The 21119-nt window shown below is 43.5% G+C and overlaps 1 protein-coding gene across 1 annotated transcript in view; it reads right to left on the reverse strand.

The window, feature by feature from the left end:
- Positions 1–21119, reverse strand: part of ERC1 (ELKS/RAB6-interacting/CAST family member 1) — a 210556-nt gene that overhangs the window by 161744 nt on the left and 27693 nt on the right. The window contains exon 2 of the mRNA XM_018576477.1: positions 8256–9076. Coding sequence (XP_018431979.1) covers positions 8256–8924 — 669 coding nt within the window. The 5' untranslated portion in view covers positions 8925–9076. The remainder of the gene's footprint in view (positions 1–8255; positions 9077–21119) is intronic.

The raw sequence follows: 21119 nt of genomic DNA on the forward strand, positions 1-21119 counted from the left end.
GACCCATACATGAACATACACTTTGGCTTTTTTCACTGATTAGAGACAAATGAGAGGGGGCTGGAAAGTAAGTACATAGAGGGAAATCATACATTTAGTTTCAATTTCATGCTCTCAACTTTGTGGGAACAGCTTGGGGATGGCCCCTTCCTGTAGCAACATGACTGTGCACCAGTGCACAAAGCAAGGTCCATAAAGACATGGATGAGCGAGTTTGGGGTGGATGAACTTGATTGGCCTGCACAGAGTCCTGACCTCAACCTGATAGACCACCTTTGGGATGAATTAGAGATGAGAGTGCGAGCCTGACATCGTCCAACATCAGTACCTGACCTCTCAAATGCGCTTCTGGAAGAATGGTCAAACATTCCCATAGACACACTCCTAAACCTTGTGGATGCCTTCCCAGAAGAGTTGACGCTGTTATAGATGCAAAGGGCGGGCCAACTCAATACTGAACCCTACTGACTAAGACTGGGATGCCATTACAGTTCATGTGTGTGTAAAGACAGGCGTAACACTTTAAAGGAACCCTGTCACCACAAGATCACTTTTACCAAAGAGCTCCCTGTAAAAGAAGAGTTTACATACATTCATATTTGTTCAGTAGTTCAAGAACACCTATAGACATTAACTATCTGCTATATCCTGCGTGATCTGGTGGTCGAACAATCTTTCTAATAAAAGACCACGCTACAAACACGCTGTATTGGGAGCAACGCTCGCTTTTATTGGACATTTATGGGGTTAGCAGTATCTGAAGTACTCTGTTATGTAGCTGCAGGCTGTATCATCTCTCACAACAATAGATACTGACAGCAATCAGGTTACCATAACATTGGGTGTGAATGTCAATCATCCGTGCCTTCAGGCACCACTTTATCTTAGTCCCCTAAGGGTTTATTTATGCGTTTTTAAAAAAAAGTCTTCCACGACTTCGTTAATGTGTTATCTCCAGAAAGATCCTCAACCTATTTGTACAAATCTTTCTTTATTGTTTACAATCTTTTAGGGCCTTTTTATCTGCTGGTAGGTCAAAGGTTAGCACATACCTATACATTGTGTGACCCCCCCTTATGCATCTGAGTGGTTTCCTAGAACAGTGCACCTACACCGCTGCACAGAAGCTGCTAAATACAGGAAAAAACCCTCTTTTGGCCAGGGCTATCGCAGCGCTGGAGGGAAGCATCTGCAAAGCATGTCAGCCATAATGTGATAATAAGTTGTGCATAATAGAACGTTATAGCAAAAACCTCCCAGGGGCACAAAATGTTAATTTTAGTTTTGGTGGTTTACTCCCACTTAAAAAAGGAGCCTAAAGGACAAGTGCACTTTGTCGTGTATATATGCATATATAGTGTATATACAGTGTGTGTGTGTGTGTATATATATATAAAATTTAATTCTATATATGCGTTTTCCTCATGAGCTGTCTGGATTTGGTCCCTGATCCCATGAGCTGTGCAGAAACAGATCACTTCTAAAAGTGACATATTGCTGACTGCAATCAGCCAGCAACTGATCACTACAGCACAGAGATGCTGCACAGAGCTGCAACAGCTTGGCCCCAGCCTCCGTACTCAGAGGAAGTACCTGGCAATCACTGACAGCCTGAACCCTGGCTGGACCTACAGGAGTCCACTGATTTTCAGTACCATTTTAAAATGGCACCTGGGACTCAAGTGGTTAATGAACTGTTTTACCTGCCAAAGGATTTGTATTTCTGACCATTCAGTCCTGAGACTTTCACAGCTCAACAGTGAAAGGAGAAGCATCACACTGATCAGCACATCTTTGTCACTCTGCTCGTTCCTCCAAACTGAGCATTCCTTGTAAGCACTGCGGTACAACTGATTGCCTACTAATGCTGCTTCTCCATCTCCCAGTCTGAGCGCTGCTGTTAAGGGACCACAAGAGGCTGATATAATAAAACAAAAGAACCAGGAGTTATTAAAATTAACCCTTGCAGTGTGGATGCCCCCACACTGCAAGGGTTAAGTTCTCATTGTGGTCTAGAGAGGAAAGTAAAGAAGACATACTCACCTGATCTTTGGCTGCACCTGACTGCTAGACCGGTCCCCGCAGCCGCTTCTCCCCTGGGCTCTGGCATCTAAGGACCCCTGACATTACCATGTCAGAAGGACGCCAAGCAAGGATATCACTGCCGGAGCAGAGGGGAAGGGAGAGGTGAGCAGCCACTGCCGCAGGACTGACGATCAGGTAAATAGGTTTGTTTGTTTTTTTGTCCATAGACCGAAGCGAGCACTTAACCCTTGAGGTGTGAGGGTAGCCCCACTGCAAGGGTTAATGTTAATGAATCCTGGAGCTCTTCAATGATATTTTAATGAATTCAGAGTTGCTTTAGCTTGCGTATATTTATTTGCCTGGAGTTCAGCTTTAAATATACAAAAAAAAACAACATAGAACAGCAAAATCTAGAAGTAAATGTTGACAGATGGCTCTAAGAACACGAGAAAGGAAAAAAAGTCCATGCGTTGGTGTTGTATACAGTAGGACGCACAATATCTTCACACATGTTCCAGGATCTGGCCAGCGGTCCAGAACACGAAGCAAGCTTGAGGAATGCGGATTTTATTAAAACAGAAATCACAGAAGCATTTTTAATATCCTGAACTTGCCATGCGATGGTCATTGTGCTGCTGGCCGTACACGTATCTATCAGTCAACTAACGCATCGCAATATTCTGAACAATTCCAGCAAATATCTTTCGTTTTCTTTGGTATTTTAATCCCTTCGAACTGACTTCATGGTATCAAATCGAAGGAGACAATCTGATAGTTTAGAAAACGTCTTTGGCGTATGAATGTTTGTCCAAGCGTTATCTCTATTAACTTTAACTCGCAGGGTGTAAAACGTGTGTAAAATCAGGTTGGTGAATCCAATCAACTGAAGCAAAAACGATCGATTTCACAGGAACAGTTTGACAGATTCTGCTCAATGTTTCTAATTAAAAGTGATCAGATCAAAGCCAGGTAAACTTTCTACTGGTCTTGCATCGAATGATTGTTTTGAACAACTAAATGGTTAATACCATCGAACTAATTACTTGCCAAATTTAAACAAAAACTAATCAACTGCACATAATATTAGGCCGCATTTCCTGTAACCGAAGCATCTTCATTTTGTGAACATACAATGTTCTTAGGGAAAAGTAATTTTGTATATTGAACAATTATTTGAACCAACATCTACAGGAGAAAGGAATCGGTCCCATATCTGACAAGGACAAGTCTAAAATCTATAGGCGGGTGAAGGCCTGAGTCTTCAACCTGTAGGTCGGGAGCCCAAATGTGGTTCTGCAATAAATACTGTAAATCAGTCGTCTCAAAGTACCGGCCCGCAAGCCGGTACTATGTGAGACGACTGGGGGTTTTTTCTCCCATGGGGGCGAGCGGCCCCAATGGGAGAAAAACCTTTGTCAAGTGGCCCTCGAGGGAATTGAGATTGAGACCCCTGCTGTAAATTATGATTATTAAAATAACTATTTTACAGGGTTGCTAATCACAAGCAAATTGACTTTTAGGATGCAGAAAACAGTCAGTAAATATCTGACGCCTTAATACTGGGAGCTTCTAATATAAAGCCATGCAGCCCCCAGGACAGTAACAACACAGGCATAGGAACCAACTGCACTGAGCTCTACAGCTCAATGTGATGGGACCAGCATTAGGACAAACTCTTCCAAAGTCAATATGTGGTAATGTAACCAGCACACCAAATCCTTTTAGGATAACAAAATCTTCATTTATTGAAGTTACTTGTCATTTAAACAAGTGCTTTCGGGACCGCACAGGGTCCCTTCATCAGGCTTAGCATTGTCAATGCTAAGCCTGATGAAGGGACCCTGTTTGTTTGTGGGCGCCATCCGCAGTCACTGCGAGAACCCCACTCATTACAAGGGACTTTCGGTAAGGAGTGGAACAAGGAAAAGTTTTTTGTCTTCCAAAAGTCAGTCTCATCGTTTCACATATATTTTCATTTCTGGAAAGAGATAAGGAAATGTCCGGATCAATATAAATGGTAGGAAAACGCGATGACTTATGTCCTCTCCATCTAAACTAACAAGAGAGCTCAGAACTCAAGAGCCATATTGAGCATCCTCAGCTGTAGGGAAGCCTCAGCTGTAGGGAAGCGTAGTTAAATGAATGCCATGTTTAATTAGTCTGTGCAGCTAGTTTTCTCTAATCTACCAATTAGCTCCCCCCAATCTTAAGATCAGGCTGAGACGTTTAAATACCAACCCTTCTCATCCAGGAATGACATGACAACCAGCACTTGGCAGTGCGATGAAAGCAGAGGGGGACTCAGTCAGTGGACAGCTCAGCACAACACGGCTTCCAAACAACACTTGTACTCAGTCTCAGGACCGTGGGGAGGCTGTGGCTGAAGTAATAAAGGATGTCACCAGCACACCAAGCTGTAATATTCAGCAATTGTCCATTTTAATGACAACCAATGTCATTCAATAGCAAGTACTTTCGGGGCCTCGCAGGGTCCCCGTCATCAGGCTGTGGCTGTGACACAGTGCCACTAATCCCCAGTGATTGGTAAAAGGAGGAGAAAATAGGAGATCGAGAGACAATCCTTAAGTTGGCCTCACATTATACGAATTTCAGTCGCTTCTTCGGGAACCAGACTAAATTTGCACAGTGGGTGCAACTGTTCTGGCCGGGATCCCTCGATCAGTTGACAGAAGGAGCTGGTTGGAAAATCTCCGAACTAAAAAAGCCAGCAGCCAATAAGGCTGGCAGCCGCTGTCAGAATACAAATGAAATAGGAGGGGATTCCTTAATCAACACTTGTAAGTTTTGATGGAGAAATCTGTTCTATTATTGTCATTCAGCCCGCGGATTGAAGCAAATAAAATAAAATAAAATGTATGGCCAGATTTATTCTCTACCACTATCCCCCTTTATATTATCCTTTGACCTAGTAACAACCCTGGACTCACTTCCTATTTCCTTTATACACTGCCTGTCCAAAACAAAGCCACCACCAAAAAATGAGGTCAGCCATCTACCTAAAATATTCTGAATGACCAGGTTGCTCCATCAATGGAATTTTTTCTTCCCTGATGGCACGGCATATTCCAAGATGACAATGCCAGGATTCATCGTGTTCAAGTTGTGTAGGACTCCATTAACCCCATTGAGAATCTTTGGGATGTGCTGGAAAAGACTTTATGCAGTGGTCTGACTCTCCCATCATCACTACAAGATCTTGGTGAAAGCTAAAGGTGGTCCAACAAAATATTAGAGTGTGCAAGTTTTTTTTATTGGCTAGGCAGTGTATGTTTCCCTTATCCTGGTAATGTTCTTATTCCTTCCACCTCCCATCTAACCCCGCAATTTCTTTGGTAATGCTTAAATGTGTCTTGTATGAAAAGAAATCCACATAGTCACAATATCACTATTCAACAAATATTTGTTTCACAGCCTCAGCACATGTAGACCATCAGTCACGGCAGATCTTTCTAAACTTAAAACAATTACATTTATATAAACATTTTCCAGCATTTTAGAAGAGGACTGCAAGAGGCTGATACCAACTCAGATTGAAAGTGGACAATGAAAGAGCCTTTTACTGTTCGCAAATACATTTCTAATTCCCAGGATCCTTTCGCTAGCTACAAACTTGCTAAGACAATTCTCCAACCTAGCGACAGCCCAAGTATCCTGAATTGACCTCCTTGTTAATAAATAATATGTTCCTCAGAATCCTGTAAATTATATGCTTACTACTCGAAGTGAGGTCACCTCCTGGCCTACATGTGCACCGATCCATCTACTGCTTACCACTCTGCATCCCGCACCCCAATCCACTGTGCCTGTTCACATGAGTTTCAGGTCCTGATCAGGTGCGGATAGGCAGACGCGGTGCTATGTGTTTTGCTGCGTTTTTGATGTGTTCCAGTACAAAAAAAAATGTTTTTTTTTTGCTGGAGTGGGGCTGTCAGTATGTTAGCTGCAGTGCGTTTTTGACGCGTTTTGCGTTTCCGGATCGTTTCCTAACCATACAAAATGTGACATGCAGTATTTTTCAGTCGTAACCTGAACGGACTGCGCACGTGAGAACTGTAGCCCATAAAACACATAGGGATACATTGTGATGCATTTTTAGTGCAGGAGCGTACGGATCAGGTCAGCACAGAAAACGGAAATCGTGTGAACAGGAACTTGATTAATTAATTTAAAATAATAAAGCTGTGTTGGCCAGTTAAGACTTGAAGCAGTTACTGAGTTGGGAAAAGTTCTATCCTTTCCCTACTATTCCTCTTTTCTACTTTTCTCCTTCTCTTCTTTTTTTTCCCCCCTCTTCTATTCTATTATATTTGGGTTCTTCATTTTAGATATTGGTTTTGGTCACTGATCCGCTTTACACATACCACCTGTATGTTTTTTCATCAATGTTATGTGGGTATGATTGTGCTTTACTTATTGATGCCACTTTACTACCATTGACCATATTCATAAGTGCCATGTGATCTCATTGGATATATTTTCCTTGTTATGAGCTATAATGCTGTTTGGTTTTTTATTGGCTGTTAAACCTCTTTTAAAATAAAATATTAAAATCAAATAAAAGAGCCACACACAGCTCGAATTTTGACGTTCAAGCAGTGTAAGGCTAGCTTTAAGGCTCCCACAGGTGAGTAGTGCAGTGGGGAAACTGGGGTGGGTGGGGAAGACCTATCAAGAGAACCTGTCATTGACCTGAACTGACAAAGTGGCAGATTCACTTTAACTATGCTGGGAAAGACGAGGAAGGTTGTTTGCCTCCCGTGTGATCTTTCTGTTAATCAGGTCTATTTTAGAGCAACATCTGATGAACGAGCCTGCAGAATGTTTAGTGACATTAAGTGGTAAATAATATGAAATACTAATTTCTGCATGTCCTATATACACATTAGTGACATTTTTTTTTTTAGATAAAGACAATAAAAGCAGTTATTGAAAGCGCTAAACATTCACTAGTATTCTTTCAAACTTGAATATAAAGTTTTGCCCTGTTTGGAATGCATTGTGAAAAGTAGAGCAGAGGGAGTTGTATTTAGGCATTTTTCTTACATAATGCTCCCAGTAACGTCCAGAATGTGGCAGGTTACTGAGAGATTACACATCAGCCATGGGACCAGCTCCTAAAGCAGCCAAAACATTGATCAGTCTAAAAGAATCCAAAAATGCTTCCAAGAGAAAAAAAAGAAAAAATTGAAGAATAGAATGTGCAACCTCTGAAGTGGGAGTGGTGACATGACAAGAGGAGAAATATGGGGGAGAGGAGAACAGAAAAGGACAGCAGCAGGGACAGCGATATGCTGAGGAAATTAAGATACAGGGTCTAGAAGAGTTAGAAGGGAGACAGAAGGAAAGAGATTGTGAGTGGAAAAATAGCAAGGGTGAGAGGGTAAAAGGGGGAGAGAGAGAGAGAGAAGGAGAGAGAGAGAGAGAAGGAGAGAGAGAGAGAGAAGGAGAGAGAGAGAGAGAAGGAGAGAGAGAGAGAGAAGGAGAGAGAGAGAGAGAAGGAGAGAGAGAGAGAGAAGGAGAGAGAGAGAGAGAAGGAGAGAGAGAGAGAGAAGGAGAGAGAGAGAGAGAAGGAGAGAGAGAGAGAGAAGGAGAGAGAGAGAGAGAAGGAGAGAGAGAGAGAGAAGGAGAGAGAGAGAGAGAAGGAGAGAGAGAGAGAGAAGGAGAGAGAGAGAGAGAAGGAGAGAGAGAGAGAGAAGGAGAGAGAGAGAGAGAAGGAGAGAGAGAGAGAGAAGGAGAGAGAGAGAGAGAAGGAGAGAGAGAGAGAGAAGGAGAGAGAGAGAGAGAAGGAGAGAGAGAGAGAGAAGGAGAGAGAGAGAGAGAAGGAGAGAGAGAGAGAGAAGGAGAGAGAGAGAGAGAAGGAGAGAGAGAGAGAGAAGGAGAGAGAGAGGAGGGAGAGAGAGAGAGAGAGGAGGGGGAGAGAGAAAGAAAAATAATACACAGAGAAGAGATAATGACTTGTGCAGTGGAGGGAGGACATGATCACACACTTTAAATACTTCCTAATATAGTTGTATCACATGTCGAGTGGATGTTTTGGGCTCTACAGATACCCTCTGAGACACTACCCTCTGAGACACTTCCCATAACTGTGACTGTAACATCTACAGTAACAACAACAATAACACTCAAAGACTAACTCCCAACACCCGTCTCCACTAAAAATCTATCATGATTTACACTATAGAGAGCTTGAAAACTGAGACACTAACCTGATTATCCTCCTGGACCACCCGGTACTGCTCCTTCCACACGGAGATCTTTGACACCTCATCCTTGCGTAATGCCCGTTCCTTCTTCAGCTCTGGACTCCAAAAAGTCTTGATGCTGTTCATGGACGAACTCAACTTGCTTTCTTTCACGTCCACGTCCTTTCGGAGAAGGTCATTTTCCCTTAGAACCTCTTTTAGTTGGGTTTGAAGGTCCATAATGGTGTTGTCCCTGGCTTGGCGCAGAGAATGGGGAACGGTTGATGCCATGCTGACTGGCGGAATCTGGTGATCTCCAAAGGCAATGGCATCACTGGACACCCCACTGGTGGCAATGTTCGGGCTGCTTCCCATGGCTGTCATCCTCACCCCGTAGGGCAGCCTGCCCCCAGAACGGCCCAGGGTCATGGTGCTCTTCGGCGTTTCTACCCCCACATTTTCATGGTCACTGAGATACATGGGAGAGGCAGTGGCGTACGCCGCATTCAGAGACTGGATATTTTCCATGGACAAGGTTTTACTGCTGCCTCCACCAGGGACACCGCCAGAGCTGCCACCGGTGCTGTTAGTACGACGATGGCCCAGGCGTGGCGAACGGGGAAGCCGTGGGGAGCGTCCAGGGCTTTGGCTGCTGGATTCCAGCTTCCCGACAGAACGAGAACTTCCATACATGGCTCTGAGAGGCGATGGGGACAGCTAGCTTCTGAAATTGGAGGGAGGAATGGCCACTTGTGAGGATTTTTTTGGCAGGTAGTGTAAGATGATCAGCAGTTCATGAATATAGATGAATTTCCCATGTTTGAAAGACGCACAAATTCTGTGACCTGCAGAGAAAGTATGGAGAACAGTTACACTACACAGAACGTGAACATGGCCTTCAAAGGCAACGTAACCCAAAACAAATAGTAGTTGGACATGCTTGATGGCCAGAAGAGTCACACTTGGATTCTGATGTCTCTTGGGGACCCCAGTTGTGAAATAAAGTGCATGTCTCGGCATAATTGAACAAAGAAAATAAAACCCATTCAGTACATCTCTGCAATTCATGAACATTTTTCCATGTTTTCAAAGTACAGAAAAATACCTGGCGATCCTGCCAGAATCTCCTCACTTCCTCTAGTTGGCTGACATACCTGCCTCTGCTGCACTGAAATCCCAGTGTTGTTAATCCCTAGTAAGCTACAGAACACCTTTTCTCTATGGAGTTATGGCATGGAGAAGGTGAGGTCTGTAGTCTGGCAAGAAGAAAAGGGCCGGCTGACAGCACTGCTGGGGATTTCAATGCAGCAGAGGCACTGCGTCGTCGGCTTAACTCCAGGATAATACATCTTGTCTAAATACAAGATGTATGTGTATTCTTATGTGAATCTTTGTGTATATTTTCCAGGTCTGTGCAGTAATACAACACAAAACTTTGCAGGAGCTTCTGGTCCTAATAAAGATCAGTCAGTGCTGCTCTCTCTCCTTGTGCAGGGTGACTGGTCTTGTCTCCACCCATTCCTGTAGTTTTCTGCAGGCAGCCTGTAGTGGGTGGAGTCTGATGGGCCCCTCCCACGGCTCTGCTCTCTGCAGAGGCTATGTTCAGCCCAGTGACAAAGTCACAGCTGTGTTTCTAAGGGTTTCTAAGGTAAAAACCTGGTTTGCAAAGGCATTTGGTGCACACAACATGGAGATATATATATACATATATACATACAGTATATGCTTTGTGACTGCTGGATATGTTTATAGTATACATATTTGAATGAAAGTTTTGATGCCTGGAGTTCAGCTCTTAATTTTTGGCACGTTAACGCATATTTTTCTGTAGTTGCTTCATTTTTTGTTTGTTTTTGCAGCAAAGTTATATGTGCAACATATGGCTTTCAATTTCTCTTTCCCAAATGCTTGCTCTCCGCCACCTTCCAGTTTTTGGAAATGGCAGTTGCTTCTAATACACGGATTTCAGCTTAGGAAGTAATATGATTGTGTTGCAAAAAGTCTTCTCAGCTGAGAAAGCATATTGTCAGCCCTTGTTAATCCAACAGAAAATGTCCAGGATGCTGCAGTTACTATAGCAACCCGCGGCAACCATCAACCGCTGAACATTAACTCATTTAATGGATGCTGAATTAAAGAGACGACACAATGGGGACGACAGAGGGGGGGAACATAGCGCAACTTAAAGTGAATGCTGCAAAGCAGCCAATCAAAATCCAGCTGACATTTGCCCACTGCAGGTCAGAAATGTAAGATCTAATTGCTTTCTGGGGGTAAAATCGTTCCCCTTCCCTAAAGTCAAAGTCTCATGCTTCAAATCCTGCCGCAATTACTGTGTTTAGACAAATGACCTAATCTCCAAAGTCAAACAACCAGAAAAAAAAAAAAAAATGGTATCTGGGTCAACAAAGCTCAACTCCAGCCAAAACTATGTTCTTTAATATCCTGTACGAGTGTCCCAGGGATGGGAAGCGAGGTAAAATCTCCCCAATGGGGACACAGAAAACATAAAAACCTAACAAACTTTAAGGCCTTGTTCAAACCGGATGGTGTGTTCTGGTGTGATTCTGGCCAGAACGCACTGCACCGCATTGCTTGCAGCATTTTGATCAGATTGGACCGGACCGCAGACATAATGTGCCTTGCGATCCGGTGCGGCCGAACGCATTGCGGCCAGAGGGCGTGGCTAAAGTGCCATTCACTTCAATGGACCGCCACACCTCCTCCTGCCCCGCAACATAGTGAGCCGGCTGCAATGCAGTGCGTTCTGGCCAGAATCGGGCCGGAACGCACTGCATCTGGTGTGAACGAGCCCTAAAGCTAAAGTTAAATCTGCCTGTATTTTGCCTTCTCTGCCCCCCCTCCCCAAGACAACATTACTGGGTCTATGTGCTTATCTTTGCAATGTAGACAGAACATGGTTGGTAGGTCGCTGTACATGGCTTCCTCAAAACACCCAATCAGCTGATAGCTCCATTTGGGTATTCTGACAGCAGCCGGCTGTCGCTGTCAGAATACAATAGAAACAGCAGGGGATTCCTCCATCAACACATAAGCGTTCACGGAGGAATCTGTTCTATTTTTTCATTCAGCACGTGGGTTGGCCGAAAGAAAATAAACACGTGTATACCCAACTTTAGAAGTATCCAATGCACAGTTTCTCCCTTCCCACCCGAGAGCAGGTTTTAGCGTTTCTAAAATTGCTTTGGTGCTGTTACATTTTTTCACCTTCCAACATTCTGAGATGCAGAAGAGACACATATAAAGTGTTTTTCCACTTTTGTAGCTGAAATGGGATAACACCTATTTAATATTTGTTACATGTCCTCATTCACATAACATAAAAATGATTCAAGATTGCGGCTTACCATTCAACTTGTGTTTCTGAAAGAAAAGTTCTTCTCTAAACTGAATTTTTCACTGGAGAGTAAGAGAAGTGGGGAGGGTAATGTGCATCATATATAACCCCGTCTGTACTGTGCTGGCAAATCTCATTAGCAGTTGTAAACTAGATTTGAACACTGTCCACATAAAGGGTTAAATATCTAGAAGCATTGTATGTAAATGAGAGGAAGCTCCCAGTGTCCCTAGTCTTTCTATGGGGACAGAGTTTCCTGTCACTTTGAAAAAGAGAGACGCTTACAAAGGTCGGCTACTAGATATGAACAATGTCACTTCTAACAAAGGGGTTAAAGATCTAGCAGCCTTATATGTTAAAGAGGACTTTTACCCTCAAAAATCACATTCTACCAATGCATCCCTCTATCATGATTAATAATAACATAGACATGTCAGGTGTAAAATGCTGTGATTGGAAACACTTGCACTTGAAGAGCATTCACTTCCTGCTTTGAAAGGGCAAAATGACTTCAGTGTGCCAAAGCAATGCATACTGGGATTGCCCTGTCATTGCCTTGACGAGCTTTGCTGGGAAATCTCATGTGTAATCTCAGGAGATCTCAGGGAAAGGCATTTACCTCCCCTGAGATGATGTACATGGTCACGTCCTTGTCACATGTGCCAGAGTTCTAGGAAGTAAAAGGGGAGAGCTAGTAACCTGCCCTTAGTAAACATGGCCACTGTCAGAAGACTGGGGAAGAAAAGAGAAACAAGGAATGCAAAGAATACAAAGCCGGCAATTATCTAGCTTTATGTGTTTGTAGATTGGCATCACTAAACATTTCTAAAAGGTGTGTTTGTTGTTATTTTAAAGATATGGGTAAAGGTCCACTTTAAGGAGAGGAAACTCAGAGTTTCCCTAGTCTTTCTATGGGGACACACAGAGTTTCCCCGTCACTTTGAAATTGTACAGAGAAGCTTGCAGTCTGTCCAAGACCTGCTCAACAGAGACAACTAAAAGGTCAGAAATGATTTACATATTTTTCAGTATGAACGGTGAATAGGAATACATAAAAAAACATATAGTGGGGGTTTTAGCAAATATGACTGCAAAAGTGGAAATACACTTTAGGCACAACATGTATTATCAGAGAACACACCTCCAGTACCCAGACCATGAAGAATGAATGGGCGAGAATTTGTTAAACCAAACAATACTATTTTCAACAGTACTTCACCTTTCACGTTTTCTGCATTGCGGTAAAGCACAGTAAAAAACACAAATTTTACTGTGCATCACTGCAAAGCATGGTAAGGTGAGAACCACATTGTGGTGCTATTAGTTGTTTTGAATGGCACCCCAACTATTACAGTAGCAGGTAATGCACCCCAACTGCAGCAAACCACAATGTACTGTGGTGCACTTTGGCTTAAAAAAAAAAATACATCTGTTTTTTTTAATGCATTAAAGGGAAATTCCCCCTTTTCGAAAAAATAAAATAAAAAGCACACTACTTCTTTTTTTAAAACTTTTTTAATTTTTAAATGTACATTTATTATTTATTTTTATTTTTTTTGCATTGGAGCCAGTAAAGTATTGCAACAACAACCAGTGGATCGCAGATTCAATACTGCAGATTCTTCCTTCGGTCCATGTCCGTACCAAGGTTTGCGATGTGACCATGTTTCATGTTACACCCTAAATATGGTTGCAACATGAAACATGGTCAGAAAGGTAAACTAAGCCTTTAAGCTGCATTACAAGCCCACAACACGCCTTAAAGAGGAACTTGACCCATATCATTGAAATGACAACAAATACACCTTTAGAAATGTTTAGTAATGACAATCTACAAACAGATACTTCTAGATTATTTCCAGCTCTTTATTCTTTCCATACCTTATTTTTCTTTTCCTCCCATTCCCTTCTCACAGTGGCCATTTTTACTAGATTAACATATCTCCCTTTACTTTCTGGAACTCTGGCATTTGTGACTAGGACATGTGACCAAGCAAAGGCAAAATGCCTTTCCCTTATTCCTTATGAGATTACAGATGAGCAATCTGATGTAACCTTGCCAGGATGCAACGCTTGGGCACAGATTACATCACTAATGCCAATGGGGACCAGGAAGTGGAAAAACAATAATTGTAAGTAAAAGTAAAATATGTTTGTTTAACTTATGAATGTAAGATGATTTCATATCAGTATGCAGAGCTGCATGCTGCTGTGATTCATAGTGAAAGGGGGGAAAGGCCCGCTTTATTGTATGTTAATGCAACCTAAAGACTTATAAGGCCCACATACTAGAGCTACACAAATTAATTTGACGCAATGCAGTATTAGTTTTATTTATTTGTAGTATGTGCGATTTGGCAATGCTAACTTGGGACTGTACCGATTCAAGTGAAGAGTGACAGGTTCACTTGAAACAATAGGCTAAACTTAGTAAAGAGCTCTCCCATGACGAAATGGCCTTACCGCTTTTTTCATACAGCTATTTCTGTCCTGTGCCCAGCTGAAGTCTCATTCTTTCAAAAAATAGCCTACTTCTAAAAGCATGATGAGAGCAGTGTAATCCCATTGACTTATCAAAGTTCAGAAGCAAATGGTTCGATTTAACTCTTCTTATCCCACTTAAGACATGCCGAAAAGAAAACCGCTCCACCACCATCCTACTATTTGCCGTCAGCCTCTCTCTTTTTAGGCACAGCTTCCAGAGCTCAGTTCCTCTTCAAGGGGGTAAAGGACTAGTCATCAGTGTGGCCTAAGACCTCCCGGCAAAAGATCTGTTTCCCATTACTGTCTTACCATGCACAGTGTCTCTGTGTGGAGGTGGCCGCCTTGGTACAGGCAGGGTTTTCCTTCCCCATTTCAGAACCTCCAACATGGAGAACAGCGATTAGCAAATCTCACTCCAAATCTCCTGAGACTAGCAGTCAGAGGCAGCAGTGCCTGAGATCTCACATGGCAGATATACAACTATGAGGGTGTAAGCACAGGTGTGCCTAGGCTCACTCACAGACCAGGAAGTGCACTGCTATTCGAGAAAAAGGCAATTTTTTTTTAGGCACAATTAACATTTCTAAATGTTCCCTATAACAGAGAAAATCTTCATTTTCATATCCACTTTAAAAAGAGACTCTGTCATTTTGCCTATTCAAGGCATTATGCTGGAAGCTTTCCCATCACTTCCTGTTCTGGTGACAACTATAAAATATACATAAAGTAATTAGTGCTCTAGGCGGTTTGACAAATCATCCACCAGTCACAGGTGAATACCCATTGCAATCCATCCCTCCATGCAGTATCCAAATAGATACAAACAGGCTGCCCTTCCGCTGTTTTTTTTTTTCTGGATAGCCAATGTGTTTTATTACAAATGCAAACTTACAAAGGCAGATTCTGGCACATCGCTCATCGCCAGACCCTCTCCTACTCATTTGTGTTTATCCCTAATAGGGGTCATGACCAAGAAGTGGTCTGGCAGTATGTGATGAGCCACAGCCTGGCTCTATGAGTTTGCACTACTTGCAATAAAGCTTGTTCGATATCAAGAAACAAAATGGTGGAAATGCAGCCTGTTTGTTTGTACCTGACAACTGTAACATTTTGGATTTCCCATCACTTCCTTTCCCACTTACAATGCCAGCAGAACAAATGGAGGGGACAGATAGCAAAAACCTCACAGAATTTCCAACTCTTCCACATCCTATCCAAAACTAAACAAGTTACCGATGAACTGTTGTGTTATTTTGCTGCTGTGAGGCTATAAACTTAAACTTTATTTGCAAAGCCTGTGTCCTGCTGGATTCCCCTAACATCACAATATATAGCTTGAAAAATCCACTCGTCTGCTCGTCGAGGACGGTGGAGCCCGACGAGCAGCTTCCCGGCTGGCCGGCCGTTGTAATTACACGGCCGTCCGGGAGCTTTAAAGTCAAGCGATCGAGCGTCTCGAGAGACGATCCATCGCTTGTATCAGCAGCTGTCACTGCCGGTCCCGAGATCCGCTGTGCCCGATGCGGCCGGGACCGGCACGGCTCTGTGACAGGAGATCAAAGGGAGTTCCATATACGAACTCCCTTTGATCTCCTCTCAGTCCCCGAATGCAGGAAGTGATGTAGATTACATCACTTCCTGCATTCAGTGTCACTCTCCAGCTAGAGAAGCTGATGAAGCCGATCTCCGCTTCATCAGCTTCTCTGGAGGTCCTTAGGTGACATTAGGGGTCTTGGGAGACTCCTGATGTCTCCATAAAGAGGACCTGTCATGTAAATTGGCTATCCCATAGGGGGCTTCTTAGCCCCCCATGTAATAGCAATAAAGTTGTGTGTGTAAAAAAAAAAAAAAAAAATGTAATAAAAAAATTAAAGATTCATTAAAAAAAAAAAGAAGCATAAAAAAATTTTAAAACATTTTTTTTAAGTCCCCGCCCCCCACATACACACGCATATATGCGTCAGGTGCGCCTACGTGCCGCACATGTTGCATATTGCCGCAAACGTCGGAGTGAGAGCAATAATTTTAGAGCCATTAAGGCCAGGTTCACACCTGGGCGTTTTACAGCGCTGATCGACGCGCTGTAAAACGCCCAGCAATCGACATCCCATTATTTTCTATGGGCATGGTTCTCACTTGGGCGTATTTCAGCGCGTCGGAACGTGCTGAAAAACGCCCTGCGCTCGCGCGTATCCATTGGGATACAGCCGGATAGTCCTCGTAAACGCGCGTTTGACGTTTTGAGGGCTGCAAATCGCGGTTAAAACATGCACCCCAAAACGCGCGTCATACACGCATATTTCTAACACCTAGGTGGGAACCCAGCCTAAAAGGAGAACTATGAGGTGAATGCTTTTCACTCACCTCATAGTTCTAGCCGACCTGTGACAATGAGACTGTCACAGGTCGGCTCAGTAGATCGGGAAGTGAGCAAACACATAACAGGGTTCGCTCACTTCTCGATCCTGTCACGGCTCTCTGCCAAGGGAGGGGCTGGATTCCCCCCTCCCCGCCAGCGTTGACTGGCGGAACGGATGGGGGAGGGGCAGGTACAGCTGGCTTTGCCTCTAAATAGGCAGAGTCAGCTGTCACTCATGCAGCTCTGCGGATCCAGACATAATTGTCGGGATCCGCTTAAGCTGCGGCGTCTCAGTATACCGCGAGCTGCAGCTCCCTATATACTGAGCTTAGGGCGACGGGAGGACGCTAGTTTGTCTCCTCCCGTTACCCTAAGGAGAACTATGGGGAAAATCCCTAACCCCATAGTTCTCCTTTAATCACTGATAACACTAAACTGATGAACAGTAAAAGAGTTTTAATAGTTGCCTATGGGAGTTTTTTTTGCGATTTTGCGGGCGCAAGCAATTTTAAGGCTTGACATGTTTGGTGTCTATTTACCCGACGTGACCCCGACTTTTATGTTTTACTAAAAATATGGGTAAGAATAAAATGTTTTATAACATAACGTAGGGAAACTTTTTTGTTTTTTTCTACAGTTATGGTACTTTTTTTATTATACATATACACATACACACACACACACACACACACACACACACTGAGTGGCCAGATTATTATGACCACCTGATGTTTATGGGCAAATTCGCTATAATTATTAGCTATAATTTTGCGCTGAAGTTGCTAGAGGGCCAGACCATTATAAATAGGGAAGCAGGTTGTTAACCACGAGGTGAAGATACGGATAAACAACGCGATTTAACAGCCTTTGAACGTGGGATGATTGTTGGCGCTCGGAGCCATGGAGGGAGTATCAGCAAAACAGCAGAATTGGTTAAATGTTCAAGAGCAGCTGTTGTTAAAGTGTTTAAAGACCGGACTGTCATCCGAAAATCTGGGTCTGAGCGTGCGAATTGTGGCCGTCAGCGACTAGTCAATGTTAGAGCAGAACGGAGAGTGGCAAGACTGGTACAAGACAACAGAAGGGCAACAGTGCAGTGTCAGATTCCTCGCATCAGATTCCTCGCATCACCTTTCAACATCTCGTGGAGTCACGAAGTACTGATAGGGTGGTCATAATAATCTGGCCACTGTGTGTGTGTGTTTGTTTGTTTTTTTGTGTGTGTGTGTGTGCGCGCACGCGCGCATTATTTCCTTCATGAATATGTGTGCATTTTTTTTAAGCAATAGACTGAACAAAAAAGAAATTCAGCGCCAGTTAAAAAAAATCTGAAATAAATCAAACAGGGTAAAAACGTATTTACAGCACTTCAGATACAAGTCAACATACAGCGCTGGGTGAACATCCGAATCATTTCCTTTAACAAGATCATCATAAGACCTCTAGAGACACTGATTAATGTAAATTTGAGCAAACGTGGCGCTTTTGTCCACAGCGAGCAGTCAATCGCTCATTTCCTGGGTACACTGAACGAGGCGTGTCACTGCTGTGGGCAAGAGCTTTGCGTTTGCCCCAGTTTTCACAATGCGCCCCAAAGTGTCTCTTTGCATCCCAGATAGGATAATAAACCCTTACAGAGCTTCATAAAACAGCAGCCGGCTTCCACATCTATTTCTCCTCACTGCCCTCGAGGATGTTTAAAAATAAACAATGATTCTCCAACTGAAAGACAAGCCGGGAGTCACTGACACCAGGAAATACTCAGACACACAAGATGGAGAAATGACGTCACTCCTGTCACAGCTCCCTGAACCTCGGACGCCCATTATGGAGGGTATGTGATTAACCTCAGGGGATTGTAACCTCTACCACTTACTTGGCTCTACAGTGGCTGGCAAAGAGAGTCCAGACTTGGTTTTGTTATCCCGCTGTGCAGGATATGAATAACATTGCCTAGTATATCAGTCACCCTTTTGTCTTGCCGATAACTAATCAAGACTAGAAACGTGCCATTATTACATAGACTGAGGTCATTCTTCCATGAACAGAGGAATTTACAAAACAGCAGTCAAAAACGCAATGGCCAACGTATTTTTGTGTGCGAGTCGCTGCTTCTTTTAGTGTGCCCCGTGTATTGTATGGCTGCTTCACCCTAAAATTTGTGACCACCTGATTTATTTCATCCTGACTTATAACCATTGCTCCAGTAAGTCCCAACTCCGCCTCCTGGAAAATGCTGACCCATGCCTGAATTTTGGGAGACCTAAACATATGTGCAGTTCACGGCATGTGATCCCGGCCAATTCTTGATGAACTGGCCAAAATTCTCTGTGTGGGTACCGTTGGCATCAGCTGGTTGGAAAATTCCTGGCCGAAGAGAACTGCTAGCTCCGTTCAGGTATTCTCACATCGGCCACGGACAGCAGGGGATTCCTCGATCAACGCTGGTAAGCATTGATGGAAGAATCGGTTCTATTTTTTTCTGTCAGCCCGCAGGTTGAACAAAGAAAATAGAACCATGTATACCCAGCTATAGGAGGAGATTTAAAACTATATTCAGTTTTTTCGGTCTTTTGCCATACATGTCTAATTGGGGAGATGTCCATTCACTTTCTGTCCTGGTGACTTATAAAAGGAAGTGAGAAGATACATTTCCAATGTTTGGAAAACTCCCTGTTCTATCGAAAGCTCCAACTCATCGAGATCTCCAACTACCTCACTTCCGGTGCACAGAAAGACTGGAGATCTCTACAGTTGTGGTGCGCATACGACGATCTGCTGTGTCCACGATGTTCCATTTTGAGGCGTGGGATACCGAGGCCATTGAGGGCAGGACAGCAATAGGCTGCTGCACCTGCCTGTCAAATTACTGTGAGTAGAGAGGTGACGGGCACAGGGGGCGTAGTTTATCGAGCACCGTGTGCGTCAGTGGATGCACACAGCTCGGCTCAGTTGCCAGCCAGGGGCGCACACGCATGGGTGACTCCTCTGCAACCTGCTAGGCAAAGGAGACACCTGTAAACAGGGGGGGAGGGGGCCGCAGAATAGAAGCTGCTAAAATACATTAAATGGTGCAATTTAAAAAAGAAAAAAAAAGCTCATTAAACACTGCTGATTAAAAAAATAAGGGTTTAATGTGACTAACTCTACCCTCACTTTAATTTTCCATAGCTGTTAAGCCACCTGATCACTTCCATGGGCTATCAGATGTGTGCCCCCCCCCCAAATGTCCTGGGTCCCCCATGTCTGCTGTGGCCTGCAAGAGAGAAGGGACACAAGCAAAAATAAATTCGCTATTTTCTCCTCTAAAGCATGAAGTCCATGAAATCATCATCACTTTCAGTCCCCCGACTATCAGCTTCCTTGGAGTGAAAAGGTGACATTAGGGGACCCCTAATGTCTCCTTAAAGGAGGACCCGTCACCACTATAGTGCTATCACATAGGGGCTCGTTATCCTCCTATGTGATAGCAATAAAGAAAAAAGTTTTTAACAAATTAATAGCTAATCATGCAACACTAAAATTGCAACTGCCACCATTTTATTCTACTGGGCCTCTGCTTTTAGGAAATATATAATTCCAGGGGTTTTAAGTAAAGTTTAGACCTGAAATTAGCATTTTAACATGTATGCAAAAATGCAAAAACTGTTTAGACAGAGAAGATGGAACCCCTGCAGACTTTCCTCTTCATGTCTGGTAAAACTATTGTCACCAGGACAGAAAGTGAGGGAAAAAATCTTTCTAACGGAGCCCCTGATATCAATAAAAACCAGGCAGGATTTAATCCTTCCCCAATCGATCTAAAACTAGAAAACAAAGTTGGTTTAATGTACACTTTAAGATGGAAAAAAGGCATGGAAGGAGATTCTTCATCCAACAGATAACAGACAGCTCCAATTATTCTTGGGACAATTGTCCAAGAAAGGGCTTCCTTACCCACACAACGTCAAATACACAAATGAACTCAGTTCCTTCAATCCTATGGATAATCTACGACTGGGCTGGACAAATCCCAGGAGCCAGGTAGCCAATGCTCCTTAAAAATTATAGCTGGCACCTAACTTTTGGGGTTTCCTCTAGTTGTTGATAATGGAGCTGGCTCCTAAAACAAAACCTGCTGGCTCCTGGATTGGACAATCTGGCTTCTAAATTCCAAGTTAATTCGTCCACCCCGGCCTAAGGAAGTCTTACTGCAGGATGAAGAACGTAAACTCCTGCAGAATCATCTCTGCATAACTTTCACCCTTGCACACCAGCCACCTCACAGCATCTCATTCATGACCTGACACAAAGCTGTCTTGTTATCTAACTCGGGCCCTGAGGTGTTAAACTCTATTTTAAGAAATTCGGCATGTCACGAGGATTCAGATCCAGAGGGCTGATGTCAGTCTTCATGACAGGACTTCGAATCGCAGGGATTCTCTCAAATTCCCTGCTTTCTTTCAGCCAGAGCCAGCTGCGGCCGTACCGCTGACATCGGCTCAGTGTGAGGAGTCTTGAAGTCTATGAGTTTGTGTTATAGGAGCTATCGACGCACTTGTGACATGTCAGATGGCGAAGCGTGTCAATTGTTCCTCTACAAAGACATTACTAAATCACCAAGAACCAGGCGTACAGACGTACAAGAGACGAGCAGAGAGGGATCTTCTTCCCAGCAAAACTATTTCTGTTTGGCAGATACTAAACC

This window comes from Nanorana parkeri, unplaced genomic scaffold, assembly GCF_000935625.1.
Source record: "Nanorana parkeri isolate BGI_ZX_2015 unplaced genomic scaffold, ASM93562v1 scaffold67, whole genome shotgun sequence".
In the NCBI taxonomy this organism is placed as follows: Eukaryota; Metazoa; Chordata; class Amphibia; order Anura; family Dicroglossidae; genus Nanorana; species Nanorana parkeri.